Raw genomic sequence first — 13,901 nt, forward strand, 5'->3', positions numbered from 1 at the left:
GTTGGACGCGTCTGTCGAGATGACCTTCCGGTATGAGACAGTCCCCATACTCACTCCCCGCTGGTACCAGTCGGCCGCTAACCAGGGCTGTAATGCAGCTCTGAGTCACTCTGATCAGGGCGCAGCCTGACTTCCAGGCTCGGTGAGACACACGAGCGGCCAGCTAGCGTTGTAGCAGGCGCATACGTACCAAACCCAGCTGAAGTACCGCAGATGCTGAAGCCATGTAGCCCAGCATCCTCTGGAATGTCTTCAGAGGTGCGGTGCTGTTCTTCTGGAAAGACGCGGCCAGTCGCTCGCGCTGTGTTGACAAGCGGGCCATCATAGCAATGGAGTCCAGTTCTATTCCTAAAAATAGAAATAAATTCCTTAGATCGAGAGATATAAACCAGTCTCCTGGGCGAACGTGCACGAGGAGTCGTCTGGATGTAATCATTTTGAACGGTCTTATCATAAGAGCTTTGTTCAAATGTCTCAGATCTAGTATGGGTCTGACACCCCCGTCCTTCTTGGGCATGAGAAAATAATGGCTGTAAAAGCTGACTCACTCAGAGAAGGCGGTACCGGTTCTATGGCCCTTTTGCACAGCAGCTTTGCTTTTTCTGAGCGAAGTAGATGTGCTACTTCTGCATTCACTGTCGTCGCGGTCCGTGCTCGAAAGCGGGGGTACGGCGAACAAACTGGAAAGGATTGGCCTGCTTTATTGTGCTTAGCACCCATTCTGATACCCCTGGAATCGCTTCCCATGCTTTTATACGTGCAGCTAGGGGCAGAATGGCCTCCGGGTTCTCCGGGCACGAGACTTACATTCACAACATGATTGGTATGAGTCTGCACACTGTGATGCGCGTGACTTGGCCGTGTAATAGAGCGGGCAGATAGATGTGGGCACGGGCACGTGGGCACATTTTCTGCAGATAACACTCGAGCGGCATTTGCCAGCTTTATGAGAGTGGGCTCTCTGGGTGACACGGGAAGTGCTGTGTTTGTTTGTAGGGGTGAGCACTGTGGCGTGGGCACTTTTTCTACACTTAAAACACCATCGGCGTGAGCCGGATAACCAGGCATTATGATCTTTCTGAGATTTCTCTGGTTCGCCGTAAAAACGGCGGTTGTGTGCAGGCGAGCGGGTAGTGTTACAGACTCGTTGACTGCTAAAAGACCTACTGCAGTAACCTGTGTTAAGGGGACTGACAGGGCGAAAAGTTTTAACGGTGGTCCGGCCGCGGCGAGACTTAACCGTCTTTTCCCTCTCACTGATGCTAGGAGGGCTTTGCGTGCTCAGACTTCAGCACGATCTTTGGCTGCGGCCACATGGGGGGGGGGGGTCTGCTTCGGTTAGCTGAGTGCGATCTGGGGCGGCCGCCCTGTCGCTGCAAAGAGTGGCTGGACTGTCTCGGTTGAGCTGGGCACTGTGTGGTGGCTCGTGCAGGCGGCTGACGTGGGCGACCTGCAGTGGAGCTAGCACGACGGGGCAGAAACAAGTTCATGGCTTGCGATGCTTTCTGAACCTCAGAAAAGCGGTCGACGATTCCATTCACTGCCGGGCCATAGAGACCAGTGTGGGAGAGAGGAGTGTCAAGGACCGCTCAGACTCTCTCATGTCAGCCAGCGTTGACCATAGGTGTCTTTCAGTGACAGTCAGCGAGGCCATGCATCATCCTAGGGTTTGAGCTGCAGCCTTGGTAGCGCGAAGGGAGAGATCCGTCGCGCTCCTCAGGTCCGTTACAGCAGCTGGATCTCGGCCTTTCTCATCCCATTCACGGAGGAGAGCGGCTTGCAGGATCTGTAACACAGCCATTGAGTGAAGGGCTGAAGCTGCTTGTCCGGCGGTGGCGTAGGCGCGACCGACAAGAGTAGATGTGGTCCGGCAGGCTTTAGTCGGCAATGCAGACTTTGAGCGCCATCTTGCGGAGGGCGGGCAAAGATGTGCAGCAACCGCTTCCTCAACCTTAGGGATTGAGCTGTATCCTTTCTCGGAGGCGCCGTCCACTTGGGAGAGCGACGTGGAGACAGAGGATAGGAGCCTCGCGGAGAATGGTGCGTTCCACGATTTTGAAAGCTCAGTGTGCAGCTCTGGGAGGAAGGGTGCAGACCTGGCAGCAGGCGCTTGACGGCGGTGACTCTGAAGAAAACAGCCGTCAAGTCTGTTGTGTGCGGGCTCCTTAGGCGGCGACCACTCGAGCCCGAGGCGGTCAACGGCCTGTGATTCCTGGATCGAGGAGGCGGCGGACTGTTGAGAACTCGACCATTCCTCACTATCAGAAGCCAGGATGGAACAACTGTCTCCCGCGGCGGGCGCTTCCGCCTCATTATCGGACGCTGGGGCAGAGTGGGACGTGACCGGCGGCTGCATGTCGGTGAGGGAGGGCAGTGAAGGCGAGGCTCGAGGGAGGGACTCCGGCGAGCGCGTCGCAGTGGCCGCGGGCTCAGGCTGTCTTAGGAAACGGCGATTCTTTCTGCGCGGTCCCGCAAAGGGCGGAGTGACAGCTTTGGGGTTGTAAGCTCCGAGTCGAGCCCGCAGGGTCGACATCGAAAGCTCTTCACAGTGCTCACATCCTCCGGAAGAGAGGGCAAGAGCAGCGTGTTCCGGGCCCAGGCAGAGAGCGCATATAACGTGGCAGTCTCCAACGCTGAGCGGGGATCTGCACGAGCCACAAGTGGAGCGAGACATCTTTAAAAAGACGCTCGTGCTCAAATAGCGCTTGGAAGCTTTAGAATAAAAGGATACGTCGCCGGATAGCGTAGCTGGCACGGAAGGCTGAAGGTGGCGAAGACGGCCGGCTTCTTTAGGCACTGTCCTCAGCTGGCTTGTCGCTTGTTCAATGGTGGCGGCTTCTCAAGGTCCAGCGATGCGAAGAGCTTCGCTGAAGAGATGAAAATCAGAGAATCAGCCTACGAACCCTGCTTATATACGCTAAGCCACGCCCTTATTGTGAGGCTCTGACGCTGTGAAGGCACGAGCGCCTTCATTGGACGTGACGTCACGTCGGGTTCAGCTATAGGCTGCTGCAGTTCCCGCAGGGCAGCCTATGACCACGCTAGACAGCCTGCTCTAGGTCTGCTAGCTGCTGCACTGCGTTGACAATGGATACAAAAATTAAGGATAATTTTTTGGCTTCAATATCTCGAAAAGATGAACTTTCCTGTAGCGTAAGCTATACTTACGTAATACGAGAGAACCTCTCGTAAGAGAACACTGTCAGTTATATGAGAACTTCTGATGCAGCACAAAACATGCGTTGAGTCGTGTTGTTAACTATGTGGGTGAACACTAAACATGCAGTCCAGATACTGGGAGTGGGCAGTGTGACCAGTTATACCACTTTAGAAAGAGATCTAGATACACAGAAGGGCTGGCTTACAGGTGAAACTAGAAAAATTTGAATATCGTGCAACAGTTCATGTATTTCAGTAATTCAAATTAACGGTTGAAACTAATATATTAAGTATATATAACCATATACATTTGTATGATTATACTTTTCAGAGGGCCCACATTTCTGTATTTAAAATCCTTTTTTTTATTATTAATTTCATGTAATATTCTAATTTTCTGAGATTTTACATTTGGGGTTTTCATAAGCTGTAAGCCATAATATAACTTTTGCACGATATTCAAATTTTTCGGGTTTCACCTGTATATGGCCAAAAATACATACCATATCATACAATATCAATATTTATGCTTTCCAAATAAGACCCTGAGAATGAATGTAAACGTAAACTTTGTGCACAATTAAACTCCACAGAAATCTTTTCATTGTCAAATTAAGGGTAGGTTTACACGACAACGATGCGCTTAAAACAGATAAGTTTTTCCTTTGAGTTTTCCTCATACTTACATCGTCAAAACGATCCCCATTCACACGGATCCGCGAAAACGACTGTAAACGTTTCACAAAAAGAGTACATACTTTTAGGGCGTAGTATAAGTAGGCGAATCGAGACATGAATTTTTGAGTGAGTCATTGAATCATTCACTCAAACCAATCTTGTTTTTAAAAATTGATTCAAAAGAATGAAATATATTTGTAAATGGACTACAGCACTAAACATGAACCTCTAATAAATGACATGTTATTTTGCTTCGCTCTCTATTTAGAATCATGATCTCGATTAAAAAACAAATCAGTTTATCCAGAATCGTGCATCTCTAAAAGACACTGAGGAGTAATGTCTTGAATGTTTGGTACCTGGGGAATGCGGTGACTGTGAGGAGAGTTTGGTTGAGATCGAGCACAGATGAAGCCTCTCTCCTCCGCTTCCCCATGTTGTCCTCGACGGTGTTGAACTCCGACATCGAGCCCCCGTACGGCTGTCCCGGCGTGCCTTCGATCATGTAACTCCCGTACTCCGGCCTCCACAGCGTCGGGTGGCTGAACACACATGCATCGCATTTCAAGAGATCAATATTCTGTCTCTTTATGAAAAGGAACTCATAAATGTGAATTACTAGCAAAGCAATTCATTTCATGAGCGCTCACTGAGTAATAAATTAGTGTATTAGTGACATCCATCATATTCTTGCTCTAGTAATGTAAAGTAATGGACAACGCAACAGACAATGGCCAATAATGATGTCAAGAGAGTGCTGTGGCCAATGGGCATTGAGGCTAATACAATTACAATAAAGCAGTCGAAATGTAGACTGAAGAGAAACCTAAAATATCTGAAGTCACTCAAATATCTGAGTTCATACATTAAGCAATGATTAGAGTTTGGGTTCAAATGTTTGGAAAATTCTGAGATTTTTCTGAATTAATTTATTTTTCATTTACTTTCCTTCTGAATTTCATTTTAATTAAATTAAATGTTAGTTATTAAAAAGCATGTCTAAACAATTCATGAAACTTACACAATTTATCAACAATCTATTAGTTCTAAAAAGTTAAAAACAAAAATTAGGGCCCTATGAAATGTGACGTTTTTTTCTCGAGAATCCCATAAATTCTGTGTTTTCCACTTTAAAATTTAAGGATTTCATTTTAATGGTTTGATTACATTTTAATAAATCAAAAAGCATGACTAATCAACTGAATTTATAAAACTTTCCTTCGATCATGTAGCTGCCGTACTCCGGCCTGCATTTCAAGAGATTAATATTCTCTCTCTTTATGAAAAGTAACTTATAAATGTGAATTACTAGCAGAAGCACTTCATTTAATCCATTATGCACTGGTAGATAAATGAGCACTCGTGTATTAGTGACTACCATCATATTCTTGCTCTAGTAATGTAAAGTAATGGACAACACAACAGACAATGGCCAATAATGATGTAAAGAGAGTGCTGTGGGCATTGAGGACGATAAAATTACAATAAAGTAGTCAAAATACAGACAAAATTTCCACACACAAAAAAATTCTGGACTCCATTTTAATAGTTAAATTAAATGATAGTAATCAAAAAGCATATCTAAACAATTCATGAAACTCATACAATTGAACAACAATCTATTAGTTCCGATTTAGAAGTGTTAAAATGTTTTCCATTTTAAATTGTATAGAATCGATTTGAATAGTTTAAGTTTTAATGATCAAAAAGAATCAATTTAATTTATTAAATTACTTTTTTTGTCAGAAATTCTGTTTTTTTCTGCATTTATAATTAAGCCTAATGCAAATGCATTATTAAAAACGGTGGTAAACAATGGAATAAAACATAAGCAATTAAAGAAATTGAACAAATCCTTTTATTTTTTGGCAGACAACATGTCAAGTTAAACCAAACTTTTCTGATGATGGGTTGCCGTGAAGACCTTTGATTTTCTGTGTAAATATGTGTGTTATATAGTCTTTTTAAGCTTTAATACTTACACACACTAGTCCATATCATGAACTTATAATTATACAAACCCTAAGTTTGATTTATTCATCCAGAATTTGCAGAATTCCACAATATTCCACATTAAATATCATTTTTATGACGGGATTCCACGATTGCATCAGTGTTTTTCCACATGGTGGAATATATCCGTCTACGGCTAATGCAAACGTTTTGAACGGGATCATCGATGTGTAAAGTGTAAAGTGCTGTGACACACACTCTTCAGTGTGTGCAGTAGAGAGGCACTAATGAGGAATGCAGTGTGTGCTGATCTTCCCCTGAGCTACAGATACACAACATCAACAAATCCACATTCCACAATAATCAAACTTCAAATAATGCTTATCCTGGCCAAACTAACTTCTGATGAGCCTGTCATTTAAAAAAAAAAAAATATTTAAGTGTATATATTTTCTTTCATGTAGTGTGTAATAATAGAGCTGTTTGTGAATGTAAAAGATCTGTAAAGTTTCAAAGATCAAAGTTCAGATAAACTGAGTTTTTGTCTCCTAAAGAAAGAATCAATTCTGAACTGAAACGAGTCGTCAGTAATTCAGTCTCACTTCCTGATGAACCTGTGTATGTTTATAATGAATTTGCATAATGCCAGCCGATGGTGTTGATTGGCTGAACAGTGTCTCTTAGCTCCGCCCTCAAACACTGTAGTGTATCTGAGACTGGAAGAGTTTGGTTTGTGTTGTTCTTGTCGAGAAGAAGCAGTTTTCTGAGATTGATACGGTAAAGCCCACGCCATCGTTACTGTTCATATCACTGTGAGATTCAGATATGATAATGAGCTTTGGTTTCTGACCAATCACAGCAGAGGAGCTCTCAGAGAGGTGGGGCTTAGAGAGACTGAATCTGTGATCGAAGCGTTTCAGACACTGAGAGTAAAGAGCTGATGTGTGAGTGCATATTATGAGAAAATTAAAGTGTTTTTTGACCTTGGATGCGTTTAAACCTGTTGTAGGAGACGCCAGAAAAACATTAGGAGCCTTTAAAATAGCATAATTGGGGCAAGTCTAATCAAAGGGAGAGGAACAATAAACACAAAAGATACTATCGATCGTGTTGACTTGTTAAACACATGCATAAAGGAGGGATTGGCTGAAAGACTTTACTGTTAAAGTGTACAAAAGAACAAAACACCTAATAAATCAATTAAATCAATGAGGACAAATGCTTTTTACCCCGGCGTTACACAGTTGCAGCTAAACCTGCTATTTTTGAAGTCATGATTGTAACAAACCTCTGAGTATGTAAACAAAATAATTAGGGATGCACGATATATCGGCCACTTTAGCTATAGCTATATCATAATTTTTCTGAAGCAATTTCACATTGCTTCCCCAATGTGTTGCTACCTTTCCGTGGTGGGGAGGCTTGCGTGCCTCCGTGACCATGAGGGCTATACCAGCGGTTGCAAGGCCCCTGGTAGGTTCAACCAAGCCGGACAGGACTCATGGTATAGGAGAGACGAAGAGCAACACCAGGTCCTCCAGGTTGGGGGTTGGGCACAGGGCTAACAACCCCACCCCGAAAAAAAGAATGTTACAGATTCGCGAACAAGAAATTCAAAAGTAACTAAGGCCCTGGGAAAAGATGGACCCATAGCTGGAGAAAGTATGACGCCTAGTAGGGAAAGCCCTTTGGAAGCTACTAGGCCAACAACCATCATCTCCACCAGGACCACCACTACCATCGGAACATGGAATGTCACAACCATGTTTGAAACTGGCAAAACAGCTCAAGTGACAGCCGAGATGAGACGCTACAATCTAGATCTGCTGGGAATCCGTGAGTCTAGGAAGAAACTAGCCACAGGGGAGCTGCTGCTGTTCTAAGGCCACGAGGAAGCAATCGCACCCCACAGCCAGGGAGTGGCCCTGATGTTGACAAAGATGGCACAGAGAGCTCTCATTGGATGGGAGGCACATGGCCCACGGATCCTCACTGCCTGCTTCCGCAGAACGAACAGGAGGATCAACATGGATATCATCCAATGCTATGCCCCAACCAATGACAGCGAAGAAGACGTCAAAGAGGATTTCTATAACAGGCTGCTGACCATCATCGAGGCATGCCCAAGACGAAACATCATCGTCACCATGGGTGACTTCAATGCCAAGATCGGCAGTAACAACCAAGGGTATGAGGAAATAATGTGAAAACAAGGCTTGGGGGAGATGAATGAGAATTAGGGATGGCGAAAACTAAAAATTTTCTTGACCGACCACCGAGCCTCATTAGCCGGTTGAAACCAATTAACCGATTAGTTTAAAATATGCCACGCTATTTGAAATAACAGCCATTTCGAGCCGCGCCTGCAATTTCGCAACTCTGTCGCATCTCTCTCTGCCTTCCGCTCACACACACATACACACAAGCACACACACACACACACACACTGCCCCGGCGCCGCGCTTCTACTCACGTCACTTTTTTAAAATCCCCTACAGCACGAAACATGAGTCCCGCAAAAGCGGCGCCGAGGAGCTTGTATGTAATCGGAGGACAAATGGCTCCTTAGTTTTGAAATGGTTTGGGTACAAGGTGATCGCGTTGAAAATAAAGGCGTCAGTCTAGCGTTAGAAGCTCATTTGAAACATTGCAGCGGCTCATTTAAGAAAATGACAGCTCCAAAGAGACTCCGCTTTAGTTTGAGGTAACTTTAGTGCTAACAATAATAAAGAAAGATGATGATAATCATCAGCTTATCTGTAAACCACTGAAATGTAGATTTAATGTATTTCTACAGTATTACTACTGTATTTAAGCCCTGTATCACAGAAGTTGCAACTTACTGTGTCATTCTTTTTGGTGAAATGTCCCACACACTACTTTTCTTTGCACGCTTCATCCTGTCGTCTGCCCTGGCTCTAACCTCCAGTGTTTTAGCCTGTAGCCTTTACTTTTCGCAAACCTTGTGAGCGCACGAACCCAAACGCTGTGACCTCGCGCCAAATGTTTTTATTGGTTTATTAAGTACAAACAGGCGAGTTATGAAAAATTGAGTGTGAGGGATTTGTTCACTTCACACAAAAATATCTTGGAATGAGATGGCTAACTGTAGTAGCGTTTAGTCCACCGTCTATAATAGCCTAATTTAGAGATTACTTTTTTTTTTTTAACCGACTACCGACAACTTTGATCGGTTAACGTTGAGACCGTCAACCATCGGTCAAACGGTCATCGGTTAGCATCCCTAATGAGAATGGGGAGAGATTTGCTAACCTATGTGCCACTACCAACCTAGTCATAGGCGGGAGCTTCTTCCAACACAAACGAATACATAAGGCTAACTGGGTGTCACCAGACCTGATGACGGAAAACCAGATTGACCATGTATGCATCGGGAAAAAGTTCAGAAGATCTCTTGAAGATGTACGGGTCAGAAGAGGAGCGGATGTTGCATCCGACCACCATCTCCTGGGCGCCCGCTTGAAGCTCAAGCTGAGGCGGAACTGGACAGGGCAATCCAGTCAACGCCAGAGGTATAACATCAGTGCTCTAAAAGAAACAGCCAGGCTAGAAGTGTTTCGAAGTACACTCTCTAAAAAGGCCCAGATCCTACAGCAGCAAGAAAGACCATGGATGAAAAATGGCAGAGCATTAAAGAGGTAATAACATCAACATGTAAGGAAGTGCTAAGTAACAAGAAGAAGGGGCAAAAAGAATGGATCTCAGTGGGGAGCTTAGAAAAGATCCAGGAGAAGAAAAGGAAGAAGGCAGAAATAAACAGTAGCAACACACGTGATAGAAAAGCCAAGGCCCAAAAGCAGTATACAGAAGCAAAAAGAATAGTAAAGCATAGTATAAGCAGACCTGCCAACCTGTACGCATTTTGCGTAGCGGGTACGCATTTTGACCTCAAAGTACGGTGGTACGATTTGTTTTTAGTTAACTTAATCTGGATTCGATGATCATACGGGAGTGATCGCATGCATGGATTATCTTAAATTAGTCCGTCATTCTTGGTCACTCAGATAAGAGCAAAACATCATTCAGCCATGCAAATTATAAAATGCTTAAGTATTGATGAACAATAAATAAAAATAAAATTTAAATCGCTGTGGCTTAGTGATTATGAAAGTTCTGTGATTTGTGGATTACTAATAAGCACGAGTCTGGAGAAACAGGTGTTTATTTATTCATTCTCAGTGTTGAGAAACGTAGTCTGCATGTGTTATGTTATTGAGTTAATAATAACTAAAGTACCTTAGTATGTTACATAATTATTTTGTATGAAAACTAGCGCATTAGTTACTCATGGATTAAAAAGTACCGTTCTATCAGTGCTGCGCGAGCTCTCTCTCACAAACACAGACCGCGCGCACACAGAGAGAAGATAATTGTAAATTGACGGGCTAAGTTTAAATTTTGTTTTTGGTTGTTTTTTTCTGTTAAAATGTCATAAAGCATTTTGTATTATCCATCCATGTTTTTAAAATTCGTTAAAAGACAGACGTTTTACTGTAAACATAGCCCCATATTTCGGATTCATCTAAACTTATACTTGATATTCTTTTTAGAATAAGTGGTTCATTTTGCTAGAATTGTACTCCTGTCTATTCATTGTCAACTATTTTCTATATGTTTGCATTGGCTAATGTTTATTCAGCTAATGCGTGTCCTGTGTGTCTTGCATTGTCTCAAAAAACATGACACCCTCCACCCAGCGTTTTTTACTGGTCGCCGAGAGTTGAAAACTGTTCAACTTTGGGTAAAACGCTGCGCTCATCACTGTCACTTTTTACACAGCCGTCCAATCACAGTGGAGGAGGGGCGGGACAAATATCACACCGACCAACTGTCACAACATTCTTTCTGTAGAACGACATCAACCAGCAGAGCTAACCGAACAAAATGGATGAAAAATACATTTTTTGTATGAAACAAATTATCTACGAAATCAGTTACAATTAAACTTTGCTGCGGATATTCTGTATCATAGCAACGAATCGTCTCAACTGAAAAAACGCAGCGCTGCCAAAACGCTCTCAAGCGCCCACAGCTGGGCGTTTTCAGCAGAGCGCCTAGCGTTTTCAGCTGGCTAAAAACGCTTTGGTGGACACACGCCCTAAGGCCATCAAGCAATTGAGAAACGGGAAGTCAGGCGGACCAGACACCATTCCTGCAGAAGTTTTAAAAGAGGATGAAGTGACCACTGTGGAAATGCTCTACCCTCTTTTCCATAACATCTGGGAGGAGGAAGATATTCCAACAGAGTGGAAGGAGGGCTATCTCATCAAGCTCCCAAAGAAGGCAAGGCAAGGCAAGTTTATTTATATAGCACATTTCATACACAATGGTCATTCAAAGTGCTTTACATAGAAGAAATTAAAATAATCAAAAGAAATCAGAATAATTAAAACAGTTTAGAATAAAAGATAAAATACAGAAATAATCAAATGAAATGAGAATAACTAAAACATAATATAAAATACAGTGTAAACAGTCGGACGAACTGTGGCACAGTGCTCATTCATTAAATGCACAGCTAAACAGAAGTGTTTTGAGTCTGGATTTGAATGTGACTACTGTAGGAGCACATCTGATCTCTTCTGGAAGCTGGTTCCAGCTGCGGCTGGCATAGTAGCTAAAAGCAGACTCGCCATACTTAGAGTGAACCCTTGGTATTTCTAGCTGATGTGATCCTAATGATCTGAGTGATCTGTTGGGTTTATATTCAGTGAGCATATCTGCAATGTATTGAGGTCCTAGGCCATTGAATGATTTACATACCAGTAATAATACTTTAAAATCAATCCTAAATGTAACTGGCAGCCAGTGTAAAGACCTGAGGACTGGTGTGATGTGTTCATATTTTCTGGTTCTGCTCAGAATCCTGGCAGCAGCGTTCTGTATGAGCTGCAACTGTCTTATGGTCTTTTTGGGAAGGCCAGTGAGAAGTCCATTACAATAATCCACTCTACTGGTGATGAAAGCATGCACAAATTTTTCTAAGTCTTGACTGGAAACAAAGCATCTAATTCTTGCAATATTTTTCAGGTGATAGTATGCTGATTTAGTTATTGCTTTGACATGACTACTGAAACTAAGGTCTGACTCTAGAGACACACCCAGATTCCTGACTTGATTTTTAGTTGTTTGACCCCTAGACTGAAGGTATGCGTTCACCTTGAGAACTTCATCTTTGTTTCCAAACGCAATGACTTCAGTTTTGTCTTTGTTTAACTGAAGAAAGTTTTGGCACATCCAATTGTTTACTTCATCAATGCATTGGCAAAGGGTCAATGGGGCTTTAATCGTTAGGCGATAGGGATAAGTAGAGCTGTGTGTCGTCTGCATAGCTATGGTAAGCGATTTGGTTATTTCTCATTATTTGGCTCATTGGGAGCATGTACAGGTTGAATAGGAGTGGCACAAGAATTGAGCCTTGAGGGACTCCGCATGTCATGGATGTCCACTCAGACTTATGGTCTCCTATACACACATAATAACCTCTGCCTCCTAAGTATGACCTGAACCATTTTAGGACTATCCCAGAAAGCCCGACCCAGTTTTCCAGCCTGTCAAGAAGTATGTTGTGATCGACAGTGTCAAATGCAGCACTGAGGTCGAGCAGTACCAGCACTGATAATTTGCCTGTATCAGTATTTAAGCGAATATCATTTATTATCTTTATGAGCGCTGTCTCTGTGCTGTGGTGCGGTCGGAAACCAGATTGAAAATTGTCAAAGTATCCATTCGAGCTTAAGAATTTGTTCAGCTGATTGAAGACAACTTTTTCAATGATCTTGCCTATGAAAGGAAGATTTGAGATCGGTCTATAGTTGTTTAATATGGTCTTATCCAGATTGCTCTTTTTCAGGAGGGGCTTGACAACTGCAGTTTTCAGGGAGTTCGGAAAACTCCCAGAGAGAAGTGGGGCATTTACCACTTCTAGGAGATCTGCTTCTAAGCTGTGTAACACATTTTTGTAAAAAGATGTGGGAAGTGCGTCAAGGGCGCAGGGTGATGTTTTTAGGTGCTGTACGGTTTCTTCCAACATTTTGCGATCAATTTCTTCGAAATCAGACATAGTGACTTGTTGTCTGATCTGCCTGACCCCAGCGCAACTCAAGGATGAGCTGATCACCTTTCTGATATTATTGATTCTCTCAGAGAAGAAAGAAGCAAACTCACTGCACTTTCTCACTGAGAGCATTTCACTGGGAATCTGGCTTGGGGGCTTTGTCAGTCTCTCTACAGTAGCAAAAAGAGTGCGCGTGTTGTTTATATTGCTGTTTATAATATTCCAGAAGTAAGTCATCTAGCTTTGCCTAGTTCCTTATTGAAAGCATGGATGCTGTCTTTGTAGATGTTATAATGGACTACAAGTTTTGTCTTCCGTCACATGCGCTCTGCTTTTCTGCATTGTCTTTTCATATTTTGCACTGCTGTTGAGTTTCTCCAAGGTGCTTTTTGTCTGTCACTCTTCTTCCTGACTTTCACAGGAGCAATATCATTAATTACACTCTTAACTTTTGAGTTAAAAGAATCAAGGAGAAAATCAACAGAGTCAGCAGATATGCTTGGTGTTAAAGATATAGCCTTCATAAATAGTACACTAGTGTTCTCATTTAAGCATCTCTTCTTGACAGACACAGATCTAGCTTCAATGGCAGGAGAGATCAATATATCAAAGAAAAAACAAAAATGATCAGACAGTGCTACATCCTTAATAACAATTGATGAAATGTTTAGACCGTTACTGATATGTAAATCTAGAGTGTGTCCACGATTATGTGTGGGTCCATGTACATGCTGAGTCAGATCAAAAGTTTTTAAAACAGTTTTGATTTCTTTTGCCATATTGGTTTCTGCATTATTTATGTGAATGTTAAAATCTCCAGCAATGGCAAAGCAGTCAAACTCTTAGGAAATTGTTGATAACATTTCTGTTAAGTTCTCAGCAAAAGCTGGAGAGTATTTTGGAGGCCTGTAAACAATGATGAGTAAAATTCGTGGAGCACCTTTTAACACAATACCCAGATATTCGAAAGACGGGTAATTCCCAAATGATATTTGCTTACATTGATAGACATCTTTATAAAGAGCAGCTAAAC

The 13,901-nt window shown here is 42.8% G+C and overlaps 1 protein-coding gene across 1 annotated transcript in view; it reads right to left on the minus strand.

Moving 5' to 3' along the window:
- LOC143745520 (glutamate--cysteine ligase catalytic subunit-like) overlaps positions 1-13,901 on the minus strand; it is an 84,558-nt gene that overhangs the window by 53,336 nt on the left and 17,321 nt on the right. The window contains exon 3 of the mRNA XM_077237647.1: positions 4,197-4,379. Coding sequence (XP_077093762.1) covers positions 4,197-4,379 — 183 coding nt within the window. The remainder of the gene's footprint in view (positions 1-4,196; positions 4,380-13,901) is intronic.

The sequence above is a fragment of the Siphateles boraxobius genome, unplaced genomic scaffold, assembly GCF_051911475.1.
Source record: "Siphateles boraxobius isolate OS27281-9 unplaced genomic scaffold, OSU_SipBor_1 204, whole genome shotgun sequence".
NCBI lineage: Eukaryota > Metazoa > Chordata > Actinopteri > Cypriniformes > Leuciscidae > Siphateles > Siphateles boraxobius.